The sequence below is a fragment of the Orbicella franksi genome, chromosome 7, assembly GCF_964199315.1.
Source record: "Orbicella franksi chromosome 7, jaOrbFran1.1, whole genome shotgun sequence".
NCBI classification, from domain to species: Eukaryota; Metazoa; Cnidaria; class Anthozoa; order Scleractinia; family Merulinidae; genus Orbicella; species Orbicella franksi.
Genome location: NC_138151.1, coordinates 13,605,955 through 13,626,289, shown reverse-complemented (window position 1 = coordinate 13,626,289; position 20,335 = coordinate 13,605,955). Strand labels below are relative to the sequence as shown.

The window sequence follows — 20,335 nt, the reverse complement described above, 5'->3', positions numbered from 1 at the left end:
TAATCGTGACGGCCTTCATTGTTGTGTTTTACCGTGGAAAGGAAGCTGAATGTCCAATATATAAGATTATATGAAAAATGATATGAGGTCATTTTAATTAAGACAAATGGCATGGCGGGGCGATCGTAGAGTTAATTATGTCGAACAATTATGCTAAATATTAAGCATATCTTATGTATAATTTATGTACGCGTTAGGACATCTAGGTTTTTTGTGCCTTCAATTATACCTAAAGATATATGTATAAAGCAAAGGATGTACCATTTGGCGGCAAAATAACTTAGTTAAAAACCTGAACGAACGTCGAACAAACACTGAAAAATGAAAAACCGCACGAAAATTAGCCTCCTGCCTTGTGTTTCAGGCATGCGTTGGTCTCAATTAACCAAGCGAAGGTTTAAATTACTTTAAACGTCATCTGCTCAGCAATTAATAACGACGCTGTTTAATAGCTTTTCTTTGGCAAAAAAAAAACTATTCTGATATATCAAAACTGTAACTAAACTCCTGGGATCGAAAACCACAAAGGAAAAATCATACTGAGTGTACGGGCCGAAAGAAAATAGTAGTTGTAAGTTATTGCACAATGTTTTGGTCAGCTATGTTAGAATTTTGATATATTGGTCCGATGTATTGGAAAAGTATCACAAATTAACATCGACAGTTTTTCTCTATCGGAAGTATAATGTAAATTGCTAAGCAGGTATGTAAAAATTAATGCCGTGTGTTCTCCACCCTTTGAAGGGAATTCTTTACCACAACACTGATATGATGATGGTGATGATGAAACTTCATTTATCTTTGAGCAATAAAGGCTTAAACCTTGGCCAAAACATCACAACGTGTCAACGCAACATTGTTGGGCGCAACATGTTGCGCGCGTTTGACCACCCTGTTGCGACATGTTGGGTGTTGTTAGGAAAACAACACCCGACGTGTTGCAACACGTCGCAACAGGTTAGCCAAACGCGCGCAATATGCTGCGCTCAACAACGCTGCGATATGTTGCGTTGAAATGTTGCGATCGTTTATTCGGGGCTTATTTATGAGGCCCCCCAACTTAAACAGCTAATACGCCGAGCTACGAAAAGAAAAAACTTAGAAGTGTGCTAATCAACTCTAGTGAAACATGCATAGTTCTAGATGTAAAGTTACATTCTCAGTAACTCTATCGAGGTTGTATATACCAGCCAATGCTAGCCAAGAGCGGGAATTTTTTAAGAACATTTCCTGAGCTTTAGTTAACCTGTTATTTCATAGATCATGTGTCATTTCATTCACGCCTTTTCCAAAGCTACTTGTTCTAAAAGCAATACCTCTGGACTTAAGTAAAAATTCGAATGTTTTCATTGGCTGCTGGAAAAAAAAAAATGCGCAGTACGAATACAAATAACACAAAACTACGCACAGCGTTCTGCTTCCCGACCGGAGATTAGTTATGGAAGTGACCGCGTCAACTTTGCCCGGCCGAAAGAGCAGAACCTGAATTCAGGACTTGCGCGAAACTGAAACGAGAGTACTGGGAACGAGAATGGAGTCTTAAAATAACGCCGCTGTTTACACTGTCGCGGATGCTCTTCAATGGCGTCCAGGCTGTCCTCGCTCCCTAAAAAATTACAGGTTTCTTCTAACTTTATTTATCACATTTTTGAATATTTAAATATTTATATTAGTTGGTCGCATGACTCACGGTCGCCTAGTTGGATCTAGATCATACTCATGACAAACAAATCAAATTCCTGCTAGTAAACTTTTCAGTGAGAGTTAGGGATTTTTCATGTCACCATGGTTACGTCACTTCTCATCCTTTGCTACGATCGATAAAAAAAATTAAGACACTTTGAACGAAGTGCAAATGTACAATGCACTAGAATTATAATTTATCAATTTTAAACTGATATCATTTAATTGCTCTTTCCTTAATCGTCTTTATGAGATCCTTATTGTAATTTCCCTTTTGTTAATTGAACTCTTTGCCATGCATACTGTGTGAATTTATGATCATGAAAATAAGGCTTAACGTACTGTGTCCTTAAGTCATAGAAGTGATCCTATCAAGTTCCCGGGCTTCACGATGCATAGTTACATTTAAAATTTTAGAAATTTCTTTAATCTGAAGCAATACGCGTCATGACACATGACTAGAATCTAAACGTCCTGTTGTGAAACGCCTCCAGTAATCTGTTACTTGACATCGAGGCAGGACATTCCTCATTCTTCATATCAGGCATAAATAAACGCCTGATATGACGCACATAATTTCTTGCAGAAATGTTATTAGCATGAAACGGCTAGTACAGTGCAGTTTTTGTCACTTTTTGGCTAGTTTAGCCCTTTAGAGAGAGGACAAATATACGGTTTAGTATTTTCAGCCACATTAAAAAACGTATGTTCGTGTTGTATTGTATTAAAAAATTTTCAACACACAAAATTATATTCTTTTCAAAATATCAGTCCCGGTTTATTCTTAAAATGCCCTAAATTTCAGCCTCGATATTCGTATAAAATATATACGTAAATATAAAGAGTGTATCAGAGGCTTAACTACATACAAAGCATATGAAGCTGAGAAACACTCGCGAAAAGAGATCAGGCAATGATCAACAGAAAAAGTTGGGCAGATCATAGAGCAGACGGTGGGAAACGAAACTATATTTTTTATAGGGATAGTCAGACTATATTTCCGTTCATTTCGTCATAAATATCACGATGAACATAATCGGTACAATTGAATTGCATTTCTTAAATAAACCTTGCATCTCAGTACTAGCTGGAGACCTCAAAAGCAAGTTCATTTTGTTGCTCGTTTAATTTTCGTAAATTTGGAGGAGTTCTACGGTCATACCAGGATCGCCTTTCCATTTGTTATTGATACGAGAAACCTCTTCAAAGGAAGGGCCAAAACAATACGACAAAGTCCGATAGGAAATCGAGCAATTTCAGTTTTTAATGGACAAAATTTTAATTTTGAAATTTTTTGAATTTTATGGAGTGATATCGGCCATAAGGAGCGCTATGAAGTCTTTGAAATTGAAGACGCAAGATGAAAAGATCAGGGGTTTTCGGTGCGAAAACTGATTGCAGCAACCAAGCCGATTAAATTAGCTTATAAAATTCCCATAGAAAAAATTCTACTAGCCCCCAAAAGAGTCAAGAAAAATGGGTAAAGGACTATGACCTTGAAGTGGTGGAGGATTTGAGCTGGAGATCGATTTATTTACTACCAAGGTTGTGTACGCTCAGTACTAAGATAAGGAACTTCCAGTTCAAATTTCTCCACAGACGTAAAGCAACGAATTCCTTTCTATCTAAAATAGGAATTTCAGAGACTGCTCGTTGCTATTTGTGCAAAACAGACAAGGAAACATTAATCCATCTTTTCTGAGAATGCCCGGTAACGAAAACCTTCTGGGGAAGGGTTCATCGTTTTTTTGTTTCAGTCCATTTGATACCAGCCTCACACGTTTTGGATATCTATGAATGTTTAGGTTTTAGAGGAGAGAAAGATGATATTTTAGTAAGCCACTGTTTGCTCCTCGCAAGGTATTTTATTTATTGCTGTAAAAATAAGAACATCTCTCCATCTATCAGAATAACTTTAAGTATATTGCAGCCCTTTTTGCATTTTCTAAAAGCTAAAGATATAAACAGTTGTCTGAAATAACACCAAAAACAATTTACTATGGGAACTAGTACTCAAGAAAATGATTTTCAAAGCTCAGAGAAATTGTGGAAATGCAGGTAACATTTCACCATCAGTTTCATTTCACCAGTACTTTCAAGTGTTTCATAGGAACTTCAAATTTTAATTTCGACATTTGGTGCTCTCAGACTGATTTCTTTTGAGACGATATTTAAAACAGTCGCACAGACGTTTGCAATACAATGTAAATCAACTCTGTACAACGTGTTTGTCCACTAGCTAGTCACTCGAACTTGTGGTGGATTCCCTCTCAATCATTTCACTTTTAAAAATGTTCAGGGGCACCCAACGGATCGGTTCGGTAAATTATCTGTTCGGAAGGCCTTTAATCCCCTCTGATTTTCTTGAGAGAATTGGCACCTCGAACTTTCGTGATATGAGAAATTTAATGTCTGTTGTTTTCGGACTGTTGAAAATGTCGTTTTGAGTACCGAAAAAAGGTCAGCTATCATTTTCGGAAAGGCGATAAGACCTAAGGTTTTCGGGAAATGGACAAAAAAGCCCTAATAAATTCGAGAATACTCAAGTTCCCCTAGAATATCCGAACAGATAAAATTTTTTTAGTGCAACCTAAAATTAACCTACAGAGCTTTAAAAGTACTCCAGATAGCCTAAAACAGCATCTAACAGCATTAGAGAGAAAACGGTCGTTGGGTGCCCCTGAATGTTTTGGAAGTGAATTAGTCGTACGGAAATATAGAAGAGATTATTATATTTAGTACTGAAATTTGATAAAAGCAGGAATACATAAGTTTTATATTGTAAACTTGTACCTACATTATAAAGCTATTCTAAAAAGGATGTTTACAGAATGTCTAGAAGAAGTTGATATTGTTGTTTCTTCGGAACTTGTTCATTGTCAAGCTTCACAAGTAAGAAAAAGCAATACGTAATAAAAAATATGTATATAAATTAGGTGGGAAGTTTATTTAAATCACGAGAAACGATTGGAGGCAATGTGATAGATAAAATGTTTACCGAAAACTGGTCAGGATTTATAAAAAGACAGTTGTGTGTTTTGTCGTTAGCCAGGGTGGATTTTGACAACTTTAAACGTGACCTTCTTCCCATTTAATGTTTGTATAATAATTAAGGGACAGAGGGAGTGTTAACTTAGATTTCCCAAAAAAGGCTCTTTGAAACATGCGACGAAGAATAAGTTGTTCCCGGCAACCATTTGATTTGACGTAATGAACTTGTTTAATTATCTCTCAAATAAAACGCCTATTATGTCAAAATCACTTTACATCCTGTTTATGTGACCGCAAAATACCACTATTTGAAAGACAACATTACTTAATATCAATTGCCAGATATTGCTTGTTAAAAATCTCTGTATCCTTAGTTTGGTGGGCTATCCTTTCCTCGTCTTTTCGGGCTTAAAAATTTCCACGACATTACCTCTAGTAGACAGTATGGTTTCCACTTAAGTTCGATTGCATAAATCGTGACGGTGGATCACTTTGATTTCTAAGTTACAGGAACAAGCCGAGAGTAAATAGTTTAATTACTAATAGTTTTCTTAAGTAGTTAAAGTGTTCCGTTCCATTTTGTAGTTGTGTTAAAATAAACAATTTGAGAGGAGATTGTTCCTCTGTTAATGGTATTTTTGTTACAAGTCTTCGTTATCAAAGAGAAATAAAAATTAAACCGCAATGGGTCGGGTGTTGTTGTTGTAGTAGTAGTAGTTGTTGTTTTTTTTTTTCACGCTTATTGCATGAAAACGAACCCTGTTAATTTTATAATTTTATTCCTTACATAAGCATATCTACGTGTTTTGATTCACAGGATGTGGTTCAGCTCGAGATGTGCGACGGCAAACCATTCAGTATTTTTAAAACGGAGGGGTTTCCTTGTATCGAGGATTGGTACAAGCGACATTTTAAATTCAAGTGCCCTTGGAAACGGCCATCACTCATAAAAAAGCCGATGTCATAAGATTTAGTGACGCAATTAGCTTTAAAAGCTACATATATCCTTGTTTAGTATCAATTTCTCTTTGCAAGCATAAAAAGAGCCTCTTATGCTCCCGGGCTTGGACTTACTACCCTGGAAGCTAGCAGCAGTTGGGTGATAATTTCAAAGTCTTGCCAACATGTTAAAATTCGTGTTTATTGCCGCCTTTCTATTCCACGCAGCTACATCAAGTTTACATCAGGTAAGATAGAACAGTTAAAAAATTTCGAATCCGAACTCATTGACCCAGTAGCGCTTTTCATTACTAAAGTCTAGTACTTGTGCTTAACAAAGGCGGTTTGTGACAGAAAATTCTGTTGAGGAAACCCATTAAGCTCGGTCACGTGACAAATAAAATACGTAATTTTGACATTCTGTTATAGATCGATCGAATGAATTCGTGGTTATGTATGTCAAACCAACACATCTTACTCCAAATATAATTTCTGTAAATAGCATAATTTTTGTAGAAATAATTCTATTTCACTAATTTTGTTTTCTTTAACTGAATGTGCGAATTCAAGCAAATGGGAACAGTTGTAAAAGTCAAGTCTTTCCAAAATACTGAGTCCAGAAAATTGAGTAAATTTCGAATAAAATTTAGAACTGGACTAGGGCAGATTTTAACATAAAAATCATTAGAAGAGTAGAGCAGTGCTCCTTTCAAAGAATGCGGTGATTCTGTATAATACAATTTATTCCGTTCTGTCATTGTAATTTTAACATTTTAGTTGTTTTTATGAACGACTGAATGTAAGAATTTTACATCAGTTTTGAAACCTACCATGATTTTTGTTCCAACACTGCGACTGTTTCTTAGCGGAAGAGTGCAAATATCAACTATTTGACATTTAACTACACTTCGTGTATATTTATTTTTCTCTCATCCCGTTGTTTATGATTGTGAATAATGTCATGTCATATAATTCTATGCTATTAAAAACTGCAAAGTGGCAACATGCATCAATGTATCTATACTTACAACAGTTTTAGAGCGTCGTTTGAATGACAAAAGACGTGTTAGACCTTCCTCTCTGCACGGGTACGAAAATACCTTCAAAATAACCACGAAATATGCTCGTCAGGGGGGGGGGGGAATAGCGTTTGGTAGATGGGGGAGTATGTATCTTTGTGACGTTTGCCCAGTCCATCACCGGCCCGCGTGACATTTGAATCAAGTAGTTTGTAATTTGCATAATTTATGAGTTGAGTTCAGCGCGTGTTTAGAACGGCGTTTGCTAAAACGCCAAACCACTGTTGCATTATCCGACTTGGCAAGTCGAACTTATGCTAGAACCGAACCAATTAATATGAGTCGAACTTAATTGCGGCAAACGTCGCACCATTCATGCGCCTATTTCAAAATTTATAGGTTAGACGAATTAAGCTCGACTAAGATTCGACGTTTGCCCCGGCCCAGGCCATAGTTTCTTTTACGCAGACTGACTATGTGCTTGTGCGCGGGCTGTTATAAGGATGATCGAATTAGCACTGCCAAAGAGTTTCACGTTTCCACGACAACACACATAACCACAAGAGCTTCGCAGTTTTAAAATAGCTCCTTGAGAAGTTTTGACAGAGTGCAGGGACTGGTTACAAGGCACACTGAATTTTCTCGGTGTTCAATTTCACAATAATCAATGAATATTGAAAATACGTCCAATACGTGCACATGTGACCACTGCTCCTTAACATCAGTGGTTGTTTATCGATAGCTCAGTGACGTTAAAGACAAACATGTAAAATTCAAGGCCAAGTCAATCCAACCATCTATGTCTGCGTTAGAGAAGGTGCCAGTCTTACAGTGGGTGTCCGCTTTGAAAAAGTTGACTGCATGTGGATAGTTTTCATTGACAATAGGGTTGTGCAATACCATACATTACTGTTCATAAGGTTTCATGTTTAGCACGCGAAAGGTAAATATAGAATTTATTCACATGATCTTTAATAAAAAATGGTAGGGTTTATTTTCATGTAGTTTCTGTGAAAAAAAAAACAACAACACTCGACCCATTGCGGTTTAATTTTTTTTTCTCTTTATAAAAATACCACTAACAGAGGAACAATCTTCCCTCAACTTGTTTATTTTAACACAACTACAAAATGGAAAATGATCCCAAACGAAGGAGGCTGGGCAAGTTTTAACTTATTGTTTATCATCAAGATGCAGATTTAAAATTAAAAATTAAAAATTCAGTCGCAGGAGTCGTGGCTTGATGAAGTCGACGGACCAAAATTCCTGAGAGGAGCCGAGGAAGAAATCCAAGAGGAAGGACGGGTATGAATATTAATTGCAAAACATCTATACATCTACAGTTCAAATGTATATGAAAAATAATCATTAAAAATCAAAATTAATTCAAAGGACATGAATATCTCTATTTACAAGACTATGCTAAGAAATGTTTTTTTTCATGGCCGAGCTAAAGGAACCAATTGTGTCCTTTTCACGTATTTCTAGAGGAATTCCATTCCAGAGCTTTGCCCCATGAACTTGAACTTACGTTTCTCTATTGCACCGAGGACAAACTAAATGGTAATTCGCATAACGACAACCCTACTACGCGAGTCTGAATTTCTAGGTATTAGCTCTGTTATTTAATTCGGACAGTCAGCCTGTGTGAATACGCCTAAATATTGATTTCCACTTTAAGAGATTTATTTCATCTTTCAGCGGCAACCAATTGAGTCCTTCAAATAATACTCTACTTCTCTCTCCCATGTTTGCATACAGGATAACAAGAGCTGGTCGCTTTAGCAATTTGAACACTCTTTTTATATTTTCTTCCGATGCAACACTCCATGCACACGATCTAAACAACATTACTGATAAAAATGCTTGTAAAGCCACTTGGGCTATCCCCAAAAATTTTCTATTTTTAGACGCTCCTGGATTTCAGACCCTGGGAGTGATCTAAAAATAGCTTGATAATAAGGCCTTGATGAGTGATCAACTGTCTCACCCTTCATCTTCTCTTGGCTACTTCTCGTGCAAACAACTTCTATATATTATCTCTTTATAAAATTATTGCATAATTAAGTAGAGTGGCAATGAAAAGAACGAAGTCATATGAAGACTGCAAAACAAGTAAAAGCCGCTACATTTTAGAGTTAGTTTGACGAAACACAACTCCTATCCGAAGAAAATCTGGGACGAGCGCGGGGGAAAAGTTGTGAGCGTGACTGGAGAGAGACGTTGAATGTTGTTTTCTCCTTTCCAGTCCTACACTACTTCGTAATCTCGCTTAATCTTCTATATAATTCCTAGAACGTAAATTAAAAGAAATCTATAGCAGTTGTTTTGAACTTGTGACGTGTCTCATCTCATTCCTCATCATGCCCCGCAGGACACCTAAGGCCATGACGTGTAGTGTTAAAATACTACTGGAACAGGGCTAGAACAAGTGAAACGTGTCTGCTTTGAAATCAGATTGTTCAACTTCAACGAGAGTCTAAGGCGTTTTTCTTTTTGAATTTTGGAATAAGCAAAGTTCGTGTAACTGTTAACTAGTTTATCTTTTTTGATCGTTTGGGTAAGGGTAGGTCTGAAATGACCAGTTTTTGGTCAGTGACTGACATTTTAAGTGAAAAGTTTACATGTTTGTCTCTCGATGGCCTCAAAAGTAGTTCTGGTCCGTTGAAACTGAGGGGTCAGTTTAGCCGTGTTGCGTGATTAATTACTTCATTAGTAAACGTTTACGACGTCACGGCTTAACTCTCTCTCTATCATGCAACGTTACGCTCTCGGGAGAGCGGGTCCTTCTGTCCCGAGAGCGTAGCGTTGGGTACCAGAGAGAGGGGACCAGAACTGGACTACATCACGCCCAAAAGAAGGCCATGGTGAGGGTCGAGCCAATTCAAAAAGCAAGAATAAGTGAGATTACTTCTGGATAAATGCATGCAGTGTATTTTAATTAATGTTTGCACAGAATCATTGCATGTGCACCAAAAGTTGAAACTACCTCATGTAATTTCATATTTTGTTTATTTTTAGCGCTAACACGTTGAAGACAATTTTACAGCATATAACCAATATATTTGTTTCCAGGACTTTCCCGACGATTTGAAAAGAGTCGCGCGAGATGACGTCATTACAGCTACATCTATTATCTGTGACGTGGCTGCGCCTCCTAATGGGACTAATACCACTAAATGTAAGAGAAATGTCTTTAAAGTCACGTAAGCAATTAAGTCTGTATACGAGCCAAGTCGCTCATCAGGCCGGAGCTTAGCCCGATTTCCGTAGCATGAAGTGATTAGAAGTATCCCGTCATACATGAGAGCGCGCGCTAAGTAATAAAATGAACAGTGATAGGGCAGATGGCCATTGCTATAGCTTTGCCTGGATTTAACGATCTTTGTCGTTCAGTGACCCCTACTTTTCTTTCCAGAAACAGATTTTATTTACAATTATCTCCACATTGTCCAAAAATGAACAAAAAATCAATGCGGGAAGTTGAAAAAATTTCAAGATTTCTGTCCAGGGGACATCGAATCCTGCCATCTTGCGGCTGCAAGGCGCGTGAAACTATGGTCGCTAAATGCGAACTTGTTCTTTAAGCAACCTCACCAATTGACTAAATTCACTTAATAGGTCCACTTAAACAATAACGGGCAGAGAACATTTCACTTCAAAGATCTAATTGCAATATCTTTGGGTTTACAGACACTGGCCTTATTTGCTAACGAAGCCCGATTTTTTTTCAGATTTAGGGTGTTCTTCCGGGCATGTTCTCTCCAAAACGAAGTCGGTGACCCCCCATGTTTTACATTTCTGACATAACTAACTCGTCGTCTTACAGTGGTAAAGTCTCAGAAAAAAATCAATGTTGGAAAATTTCGCGCGTATGTCCTTAAGTTCGCCGGTACCCATTTGTACACCTGGGTGGAGAGAGGCACTGTGGGAGTAAAGTGTCCAAGAACACAACACAATGTCCCCGGCCAGGGCTCTAACCCCTCGATCTGGAGATAAGCGCATTAAGCAATGGTTTTTACTTACTTAGAAGTATTTTAATCAATCATTCCAACACAGGGAAAACAATACAGAAGTTATAAGCACTGTGAACCTATTTCCACAAAAATGCAAATTATGAGGACAATGCAATTTGTTCTACTCCTCCATGAACGGTTCTCCCTTGAAGTGTCCATCCCTGATTATGGGTCCAGTTGGCTATTACGAAAATTCTAACGTCTTTTTGTCGGCTTTTCCCTCATGTGTTCATGAACAAGACTTTCAACCGTCTCATACTACCTCTCTGCTAAGCGTAACCTGGGACTGGCTATGCTACTGAGCAATTAGGTCAATGCTAAGACAATTCCATTCAACTCACATAAAATCGTTACAGTGCGGGTACTTCCCCTTAGGCTAACCAAGCAAATTCTGGCAAATTGACCCATGGCATTAAAGTGTTCAACGAATGAACATGACCATAAATTGCCTTTGTAATGTGCAATAATTTGTTGAAAAACTATTAATGTCCAAGGGTTTTTCTCGTTAAATTTGTACAAAAATTTTATCGTGTGGTCTTGGTTGGAGTGTTAGCACTACAAGAAAGAAAAAGACCTGAAGAAAAAGATGGAGAAGAAGAAAAACTAGTTTTATAACAAGTTGCCTCTTTGAGACGTGCCTGCAAGGAATCATGGTAGTTGTATTCATCAAAACAAATATCCAGTCCAAGATGATGAATACAAATACCATGATTCATTGCAGGCGCATGTGGAGTTTGGGACGCCCACATAGTTTGTGAAACTGATCGAGTAGGTGACCCGAAGAAGCTAAGAACTAAACTTCAGCAACGGAATACAACGTTGATTGACAATTAGGATAAAATGTTCCAGAGGAAGGGGAAACTGGAGTGGCAATACTCACAGTAGGTTTTATATGCGAGAACGGCCGGATTATTATTATTATTATTATTATTATTATTATTATTATTGTTGTTGTTATTGTTATTGTTGTTGTTGTTATTGTTATTGTTATTGTTATTATTATTACTTAACCTCTTTTTTTGTTTACATGATCAGGGGATAAGAACAATACCGTACCACTGGCTACACAGCATGCGTGCCCCACCAACCCGCATCCGACTATGGTTGAATTGGACTGGCCAGATGATAGCGTTACACTTTTACCCTCAATAGTGCTGCTTCATCGTTGCGTGGGTGAATGTTTAGGAATGCACAAAATCCAGAGCTGTACAGTCATGGAACAGGAGGAGGTTATGCTGAATGTGATTGTAACAACAAATTCCAGCCATTCAATCAAAACCATCACAGTCTACAATCACACTAAGTGCGGATGCGCATGCAGAACTCGCAAGTCTGATTGCGACACAAAAATCCACGACTACTTCAACGGGACCTGCGAATGCAAATGCAAACAAGCCTTGAGCAAGTCGTGTAACACCAGTTTACAGTGGTTCAACGACAAGACCTGCACGTGCGAGTGCAACGGCGCACCGAAGCATTGTGACGGCCGCAATAATAATGAAGAATGGAACCCAGACACCTGTGACTGCGACTGCAAGAAAAAAATAAAAAATCGTTGCAATCGCAAGGGCAAGGTGCTCAACGAATCCAAATGTGAGTGTGAATGTCCGAAGCCATTACAAGCATGCCCTACTGGCACCTCCTTCCTGAAGTACAACTGCACCTGTGTAGACACTTCCGTGAGTAATAAGTGAAGCGATGGTCGATGTGAAAGCTCCAAAGTGAAAAAATTAAATATATATTTTCGGTGAAGGGAAGTAGGGGCGATTTTTAAGGTAAAGGACACAATATTGATTAATATGTCTTGTGAAAATATGTAACGCGCACGGTTTCCTTTGCAAAACAGCATAAAATAAAAGTGCGATCTTCACTGTCAACGTTGTGTTTTTTAAATTGATAACTCATTATTAACTCTTTCAGGAACATCAGGGACGTTTTTTTTTTTGAGTCCGCCAAACTCTCATTGTACGGACATCCTGTTAACTGTTAACTGTTAACTGTTAACTTTGGAATTGTGTATTTATCCCATATATTTCAGAAGCAATTTTCTGTATCACGGATTTTCACCACCGTAGATTTTCCGAGAGGCACTTTATTTCTACTCCCTCTACTGATTTTTCAACCGATTTCTGTTCACCCAGGTGGTGGCAAAGTCGGGATTCCAATGCTCGTTTGAAATGCTAGATGTACGCGGCTTGAAGAAAATATCTGTATGACAAGTCCCTCTCTCCCACTCACACGAATATCAACAGCAACAACCAAAAAGAACACCCAAAACGCATAAATCGACCATCCGCGAAATGCACTCTTAGCGTACCTACTTTAACCTCTCCTCTTACCCGTAAATAGAACGGTACATAACAACAGCCTGCGCTCATCTGCAGTGGCAAAGAACGCGGTTTAAAAAAACGAAAAAAAAATCCGTTGAAATGAACGTGAAATGCAAAAACGTGAAAATAAATCGAGGAAGGGTATTTGATTTCCCTGAACGTGCTCGAGGAAGGCTTAAAATTAGACACGGTAGTGTAGGACTCCATCGCACTATTCCAGGATTTCGAAAATGGTATCACAAGTGAAGTCTTCAGAAAACGTACCGTTTTGAAAACACTCCGTTTCCAGTGTTGAACGCATTTAAAAACGGTGACGAAAAAATCCCATCAGCATTTTCGGTCGTTTCATTGTGGACGATAGTCAAAAACGCATCAAAAAGTATGCGTTTTTCATACGAAAGTGGATTTGTGTGGACAGGTGAAAACAAAACGAAAACGCTAGTGTGGTCGAAAATATTTTGTTTCGTTTTCGTTTCAACGGGTACTCTTTTAGAGTCTTTTCCGTCATTCTGGCCGTGGGGCAAGTTAAAGCAAAAGCGAAAAAAAATTTTTTTTCTCCCTTTCCAATTTGCCAGAATGCGGAAAGGGCTCAAAGTACGGGATCGCTTGCATGTTACGCAGGCTAGTTTTCACTCCACAGTGTAATATGTGAAACTTACAAGCTGGCAAAGAGCGACACATCTTCTAAAAACATCATAGCTTCCTAAATCTTTCACCACCTTGCATCCGTGTCGCATCACCGTAGTCGAGTCAGGAATAGAGGTAATCTACTTTGTCCATATTGACCATGATTTATTGCAAACTAGTAGTTTCTCATACGGGAGTGAGAAAACCTTCTGCGCGTCTATTAAAGGCCGCGACCAGACTTATGCGTTTCCGTAGAAAATGCATACTTTTAAAGGCGTTTTCGCCTTTCGTAAAACACCGGGAAACCCTGATGAAAACGGAGACTTCCAAAAGCGGTTTCAAAAGTGGAGTCTTTCGAAAAACGCATCGATTTGAAAACGCTCCGTTTCTAGAGTAGATAGGTGAAAATGAAGGCTTCAGAAAATGGTAAGGAAAAAAATCGTTAGATACTGTCGCTTTTATCGGTGTTTTCGGCCGTTTTAGTGCGCAGACGATAGGCAAAGGCATGCGTTTTTGAATGAAAACATATTAGTGTGGAGAGGTGAAAACAAAATGAAAACGCTAGTGCGGGGAACATATATTTTGCGAAAATGAAAACGGATACTTTTAGGCCTCGACCGCACTAATGCGTTATTTAATGTTGTTTCTTCTTCTTCTTCTTCTTTTTTTTTCAATACTAAAGGAATACATCAGCGCGCTGATTTCCCAACTTCTGTGGTCGATGAGGGTATAGACCAAGAAAATGACATAACCTCTAACGCGACGAAAAGAAAGTTTCGGAAAACTTGAGGAACTGTCCCGACTTTTTTTCCTTCTAGGTCGTCGGTGAATTTTCGATGCCACTGGGAAAAGAACTGACAAGTCGAACTTGACGGCTCATTGTTTCATATTAGAATAGTTAGGCAAACCCGAGACGTAGTCGAATTCTCCCAACCCGCCTCGTGTTTAGAAGGGGCCATGTAAACACAGGAAAAATGCTCTATTGCTTAAATACAGATGTTATACTAAATCAAAGGAAAAACGTTACGAGAAGGAACTTTACAAAAGTTCTGTATCTACTAATGTTATTACTTTTAGCTTTGTTTTTCTTTCTAACATTATTATTAGTACCACATATTATAAACTTACTTAACAAATTCGTAATGAATTGGTATCAATAACATTCAAAAATAATATCAAACAAAAGGAGTGCATGATACAAAGTTGCACTCAAACAGAAGCACGAAAGAAAGCTACGCAACAAAATGTTCGGGTTTATGGAAATATTAATATTAATTTTAATTATTGATTTTCAGTTCTACATGTATTCTTGATTTACTTTAATATATTGCGAACAGTTGGGATGTGTTTCAGTGGGTTTCCAAATGAATAAATATTTCTTCGCAAGCTCGTTGTCCACAGAAGCTTTGGTCCAGAGTACAACGTAAGCTATTAGAATTTGTGGTTTAGTAGAGAATATCTGCCAGTTCTAATGGCCTTTTATATTTTCTGTTTTTCTTCCTCATCATTCTGCTGCTCTTGCCAAGTGCAATATCCTCATGCTGTATGTTACATTGGTATTAATCACTTTTAAGAATTGTTTAAACCTAAGTGAGAGTGAAATAACTACCATACAATCATTTCCACGATATGTCCCAAGTTAAAACGCAAATGCTAGCCAACCAGCCATAAGAAGATACCCTCCCACTGGAGCCAGTTTTCCAAACGACTTGTCGTGTTTGAATCCAACTAAATAACAACTGAAATGAAAAAGAATGGCAATCATTATTTACAGTTTCTTGGAGCTATTTTGAAAATTCACAACAGGTGCAAACTGATGATTGACACCATAATGCAAGCAAGTACAGAGATGGATCTAGAGGGAGGGTGCAGGGGGTGTGCACCACCCCCTGAAATGAAGCCTTCTGGCTTGCTGTTAGCTTTTAAAATTTGTTTACTTTACCAGTCAGTTACGCCATTCCTTAGTGGTGGTGCACACCTCCTAAGAAAAATCCTGAATCCGCCCCTGAAGTAATGCCCACAAACAGCTTCACAGATTTAGAACCCCACCCCCGCGCCTCATCCACCCGGCATGTACGGTGTGCCTAATTGACTCTTCACAAAAGAAAGTGCTAGCTGGTGTATTTACCCAACGTCACCGAAAACAAGTTCCAATACTATTTTCATCTTCATGTATAGATCAATCCTTTTTTCCTTTTGTTTTTCATTTGAAAGGTTTTTCACAAGTCATGTTCTGAAGCAGAGCCAAAAGGCAACATGGAGATAGATTACAGAAAAACAGATCATTCAAGTACAGTAATGCATGCAAATGGTTGTTTGGTGCCAACATGTATGATACACAATTATAGTGACTAAGTGTGTATTAGCCTGCAATGCAGGCATATTTTTGCAAGTGAGCACATTTTAATCAAGTGCACAAGAGACTTGGGGAAAGATAACAAGGTGTCCAATGGAGAAGGAGTGAGGCTAAAAGAGGAGCATGGGGGAGAGGGAGAGGAGGGAAAATTTTATTCCCTTCCTTCCCTCCTTCCGCCCCCATCCCCTCCTTGCCCACGTTTCCTATGAAAACATGACAACGAATCTACTCGATCGCGAGCTAACACCAAAAAACTTGTGAGCATACGGAAAATGCTTGCACCGCAGGCTAAGTGTGTATAAATCTACTGAAACAACCTTACCTGCCTGAAAACAGAAGAATTCCACCACAAATCAAACTGCCAACCTGTACAACAAGGACTCAAATTATTATACTTCAGCTATAATATTGTTCAGTCGAACAATTAGACCAGGCAGTATGCATATGGGAAAGACAAGCTTTCTATAGCAAACCAAACAAACAGATACTTGTTCCTGGAAAACATTTCTGTCACTAATAACTATACTCAAAAAAAAAACTGTTGAAGGAAAACAAAATGAACGACAAGTACAAAAATAAATGACCAAGCTGTCATGTATTATAAAAAAACAATGGGCCATTGGAGTAAGCCATTCAAGGTGGACAGCGTCTACACTATAGCTAGGAATTGGAGTTAGGAATTGGACCAGCTTGGTATATGGTAAAACTTCTCAGTGGTGGCTATATTTTACTTTCATGCAATATCTACAGAATTCACTCTGTATGAAAGCGTGCACTGAAAGCTGATCTCCTATTAATTCAATAGAAATGCAGAGCTTAATAGCATGTGATGTTGACGATATGGTGATGTGACCAAAGAATAAAAACCATGTCTGTATCGAGTTAATATAGAAACACCCCAGAAAGTTTGGGAGAACTTGAAAAAGTTGTGGAAACACTCACCTTTGGTTCACATTCCCTCAGAACTTCTAATTCTCCCAAACTTCCACTTGTGTTTCAATAATTAAATAACTCCAGAGAAACACATGATCTTTCTTTCTCTTAGAAATTCATATTAATAATGACTGTGTGGAACGTATCAAGATCAGACTCCTTCTAGCATCACTGCACTTGAGATTGCATCCGTTACCATTCTGTATCCATTCATTTCTATTCAGTATCCGTTCTGTACCTGTTCCGTTCACGTTCTCGCACCCATTCTGTATCCGTTCTATACTCATTTGTAAACGTATTCCCTGTTAGGTTTCTTCTGAGTGGTGCTGTCATCAAGTGCATCCATAATTTATAATTATCAGATGTCTGGCTATTTAGAAATTTGTCCCATGGAGTTTAGATAAATGGACTAGATCAGTGTATTAAGTGTAATCTGCACAATGCATGAGAGTGATCATCGGTTTAGAATAGATTTTGAATTTAAAAATATTTTTAGATATAGGTTTCCCCAATTAGTAGCTGTAATGAAGCTAGAATGAAAGACATTATTATTATTATTATTATTATTATTATTATTATGATGTAAATCGTCAAGTCTTGTTATAATGATGATGATGATGATGATGATGTAAATCCTTAAAGTCTTGCTCTTTTCACTTATGGTGCTCAGTTCAATCCATTAGGGCAGTCATAAGTCCGCTGGATTACTTGATGGATAATAACAATAATAATATAACATATTTATATAATGCTAAAATTATAAAATATTCTAAAGTGCTTTACAATAGACTCCTCCTAAGGATAGAGTCCTCCTAAGTATGTGAGCAGCTCCAAGGAGGACAATCTTCCGTAGCTCTGTTATTCTCATGTTGCCTGGGATCTTGCCTGGGATCTTGCCTGGGATCTTACCCTTACAGGTAAAGTTGCTTAACTGCATTGATAAGAAATTACCACAACATTTGAATGCGTGCTTACCAAGTTTGGTCGTTTGGCAAAGGGGACTGCTAACAATGCCAGATTATTTAAATGATGGTAGAGATTCCCAGTCATGAAGGACTGAAATAAAACATACATGTACACAGCTAGTTTTTTTTTTAATAATTATTGTCTTGTAATTAGTGTACTTGTACTATTTTCTATAGTGTCTGTAACCCAAAGCTGTAAGTTAAAGTCCTTTTTTCTGTAGTAGCATACTGTAAGTTGGTTGTATGTTATGTGTAGATTGTAATGTGTAGATACAGACTGTTTTTGTTTTTGTAACTGTTTTGTAAGTTTAATTGTAATTGCTGTAATTGTTCGAGCAAGTTTAAAAAAAAAAAATACATGTACACATCTGTGGAGAAACGTAGACTAGCAGCTGACCACTAAATCTCTAAATAAGATAATACTCTAGATTAATGACTGATAAAGTTTCTTGCTTACTCCACCCCCACCCCCACTCCCTTCCCCCAATGCAGACTGTACAGTGTTAGGGCAATGCCATATCCACCCAACAAAAGTTATTGGAAACCATGAGAGCATTCAGCAAGACAGATTTTAAAAGCCAAAGATTTAAATGAAAAAAAAATTAATAAAAAATAAAATAAAATAACCATTTCAAAATTGGGGCAAAACAGGCTGTTGTTGCGCTTGATAACTCAAGGAGGCTTCTTTCAAGGAGGGCTAGAATAGATTGCCCTGGTCCATGGCTACCAGCTGATGGCACGCAGGGCCCCAAGGGTCTAACTCCAGGGGGTGGGCTGGGTCACAGAGAGAGGCATTTTTGTCAGTAAAACTGGTCATTTCCTTTGCAGGACAGCCTTAGCTGACCATGCCGTGCAGGCTTAGGGGTCAGTCACACACAAGCAAGGTGGCTGACTGCCTGTGATTGATTGAGTGAAAAATCACGTATTTTCGTGGAAAAGTGGCAGGATGGTTGTGTTTAAATTGACATGGTTTCCATAAATCCAGAAACATAATTATATGTACTGTATGTGTATGTGTGTGAGTGTCCGTGTTGTTGATTACATGTAGATGCAAACAAAGGTACATGTAGGTTAGTTTTATACCACCTAGCCTTGAAGTACTTTGTGAATTAGGCATAGATTTAGTCAATCTTTTATACTTTGCCCCTGGGAAATTAATAAAATATGGACTACTGGTAAAAGTTATGTCTTGTAATACTCTGATTAGGTGTTATGTGATGATAATGTGTTACTGCAGCTTCTCTTCTTCTATATGTACATAAATGTTAATTAACTGGTGAAGGAATCATTTAGAGGGTAATTCCCTACTAACAGTTAGAAAGTGTTTTAATTTCTCACCTCTTTAAATTTTTTGGCATCATCTTGATTAAGCCATGAAGCTAACAAAGAAAGTACACCACAATAAGGAAATCAGAAACAAGCTAAATTAAGACATCAGTGTGTTAACACAACTTTTTGTAAACCATACTCTTCTGGGGGCTTCCATAAGCTACTTGCTACAAACAAAACTTCAGAGACTTAATCCGGGGACTCAATGAAACATTTTGGTAAGAAATAAAAAATTTCCAAGTAGAGGACATAGCAGAGTTTCCCCTAGACCTTCCGTCAACCCCACCCCCTCTCCTCTCCTCATCCCCCGGCTCTTCTTAGAGCCGTTCGGCCGTTCACGCCGATCCATTTTAAACAATCCACAGTCCCTCCCTCCCTCCCCAAAGCAGATGACATTTTCTGAGTCACCCATACACAAGATTTGCTGAGGGGTTATTATCCAGAATGTTCATTTCAGAAGGGGTACAATACTAAGAGTAAATTTCTGTGGGGAAGTAGGAAAGTTGTGTCATATTGTACAGGGATAGTGGGATATCCTTTTTTCTGATGAAAGTATGACAAAACACAAAATTTCTAAAGCCCTTCGGTTAAACGGGATATTTTCTGAGCGGGGAAAAGGGTAACTCCAGGGGAAAAAAAGCATTCTTAAGGGGTCAGGAAAAATTAACACACCTCATCAATTAATGGGGGGGGGGGGGGGGGAGGATATTAAATGGAATGGCCCTTATATCCGACCTTATGTGCATATTCATATCCATGTCGCCGCAGAGCTGATGTAACTTTGGTATAAACAAGATTCAAGACAGGGCAGTGTAAGTGAAACTAAATGACTGACCTAAAAATACCACGTCTGAAACCAAGCTACCAAAGTCCTAACGTAATCTAGACGGGTCCAGAGGAAAGTCCCTATTTTGTCTTACGGACTACCATTAGCTTTAGACGTTCCCACCAAACTGGCTGACTTCAATAAGTAAGGGGGAAAAGATGCAATTACCATGCGCTCCATAAGCTCCTAATGCTATGGCCAAAGCTCCAGAAACACCGGCAATTTTATGAAAAATGGAAGCCATCTTTTACAATCTTTTTGCGATGTTTTTGGAGTTGGTTTGTAACGCCGGCGCAATCGCAGACAGCGGTAATCTATACA

At 38.2% G+C, this 20,335-nt stretch overlaps 2 protein-coding genes across 2 annotated transcripts; one reads left to right on the top strand and one right to left on the bottom strand.

Annotated features, from left to right (window-relative positions):
* Positions 1 to 5,521: 5,521 nt before the first annotated feature.
* Positions 5,522 to 12,619, top strand: LOC145493235 (uncharacterized). The gene is made up of 4 exons (XM_081472654.1): positions 5,522 to 5,861; positions 7,857 to 7,937; positions 9,708 to 9,813; positions 11,684 to 12,619. Exons 1-4 carry the CDS (start codon positions 5,799 to 5,801, stop codon positions 12,340 to 12,342), a joined length of 909 nt encoding a protein of 302 aa, XP_081328780.1. The 5' UTR covers positions 5,522 to 5,798; the 3' UTR covers positions 12,343 to 12,619.
* A 2,110-nt stretch (positions 12,620 to 14,729) lies between these two features.
* Positions 14,730 to 20,323, bottom strand: LOC145491976 (transmembrane protein 256 homolog). Its single transcript, XM_081471281.1, has 5 exons — positions 20,183 to 20,323; positions 19,198 to 19,238; positions 17,870 to 17,950; positions 16,284 to 16,327; positions 14,730 to 15,344 (listed from the first exon to the last, which is right to left on the bottom strand). The coding sequence occupies exons 1-5, from the start codon at positions 20,256 to 20,258 to the stop codon at positions 15,245 to 15,247; spliced, it is 342 nt and encodes a 113-aa protein (XP_081327407.1). The 5' UTR covers positions 20,259 to 20,323; the 3' UTR covers positions 14,730 to 15,244.
* Positions 20,324 to 20,335: the final 12 nt, after the last annotated feature.

Bases quoted from the DNA above. Each gene is read 5' to 3' on its own strand.
- LOC145491976 (XM_081471281.1), bottom strand. From the start codon at position 20,258: ATGGCTTCCATTTTTCATAAAATTGCCGGTGTTTCTGGAGCTTTGGCC. The intron at 19,239-20,182 runs GTAATTGCATCT...TTTCTTTGTTAG, and splicing joins AGGAGCTTATGGAGCGCATG to CTTCATGGCTTAATCAAGAT. The intron at 17,951-19,197 runs GTGAGAAATTAA...GTTTTATTTCAG, and splicing joins ATGCCAAAAAATTTAAAGAG to TCCTTCATGACTGGGAATCT.
- LOC145493235 (XM_081472654.1), top strand. From the start codon at position 5,799: ATGTTAAAATTCGTGTTTATTGCCGCCTTTCTATTCCACGCAGCTACA. The intron at 5,862-7,856 runs GTAAGATAGAAC...TTAAAAATTCAG, and splicing joins CTACATCAAGTTTACATCAG to TCGCAGGAGTCGTGGCTTGA. The intron at 7,938-9,707 runs GTATGAATATTA...ATTTGTTTCCAG, and splicing joins AAATCCAAGAGGAAGGACGG to GACTTTCCCGACGATTTGAA.